Source organism: Antrostomus carolinensis, unplaced genomic scaffold (genome assembly GCF_000700745.2).
Source record: "Antrostomus carolinensis isolate BGI_N321 unplaced genomic scaffold, ASM70074v2 scaffold30927, whole genome shotgun sequence".
NCBI classification, from domain to species: Eukaryota; Metazoa; Chordata; class Aves; order Caprimulgiformes; family Caprimulgidae; genus Antrostomus; species Antrostomus carolinensis.
The window spans coordinates 1,316-2,168 of record NW_010325807.1 but is presented as its reverse complement, the minus strand read 5'-3'; the positions used below and the strand labels follow the sequence as shown (position 1 = coordinate 2,168).

The following is an 853-nucleotide window of genomic DNA, read 5'->3' as shown; positions in this document are numbered from 1 at the left end:
TTCCATCACTCATGGGTGCTCAGTGGTGGTGGGACCTGGTTCCATCACTCATGGGTGCTCAGTGGTGGTGGGACCTGGCTCCATCACCCATGGGTGCTCAGTGATGGTGGGACCTGGTTCCATCACTCATGGGTGCTTGCTGGGACCTGACTCCATCACCCATGGGTGCTCAGTGGTGGTGGGAGGTGACTGTCACCCATGGGTGCTCAATGATGGTAGGACCTGATTCTACCACCCACGGGTGCTCAGTGGTGGTGGGACCAGCCCACCAGGGCCACCTGCCCCGTCCCCATGTCCCCACAGAGCACCTCACCCAGAACATCCTCACGTCTCACCGCGAGACCTGCCAGCTCGGCGCCGAGGAGCTGCAGCTGCGGCGCTGGGACACCTTCACCCGCGAGGAGATCTGCACCTACCAGAGGAAGGTGAGGCCAGCGGGGTGGGGACACCCAGGGAGGGGACACACAAGGGAGGGGACGGGGTGGTCCCCAGAGGGTGCTGAGGTGACGGTTGGTCCCCCAGCCGATGGCAGAGATGTGGCAGCGCTGTGCCGGGCGCGTCACCGAGGCCATCCAGCACGTGGTGGAGTTCGCCAAGCGCCTGGGTGGCTTCATGGACCTCTGCCAGAACGACCAGATCGTCCTCCTCAAAGCAGGTACGGGGCCACCATGTCCCCAGGGCCACCTCCTCCCCTGTCCTCAGCCCTAGGGCCACCCTGTCCCCTCATCTCCAGCCCCAAGGTCACCCCATCCCCATGTACCCAGCTCCGAGGTCACCCCATGCCCTTGTCCTCAGCCCCAAGGCCACCCTGTCCCCTCATCTCCAGCCCCAAGGCCCCCCTGTCCCCCTGTCC

The 853-nt window shown here is 65.2% G+C and overlaps 1 protein-coding gene across 1 annotated transcript in view; it reads left to right on the top strand.

Moving 5' to 3' along the window:
- Window positions 1-212: 212 nt before the first annotated feature.
- Window positions 213-853, top strand: part of LOC104527613 (nuclear receptor ROR-gamma-like) — a gene marked incomplete at its 3' end in the record, with an annotated part of 1,620 nt that continues 979 nt past the window's right edge. Inside the window, exons 1-2 of the mRNA XM_010171382.2 lie at window positions 213-425; window positions 523-655. Coding sequence (XP_010169684.2) covers window positions 213-425; window positions 523-655 — 346 coding nt within the window. The remainder of the gene's footprint in view (window positions 426-522; window positions 656-853) is intronic.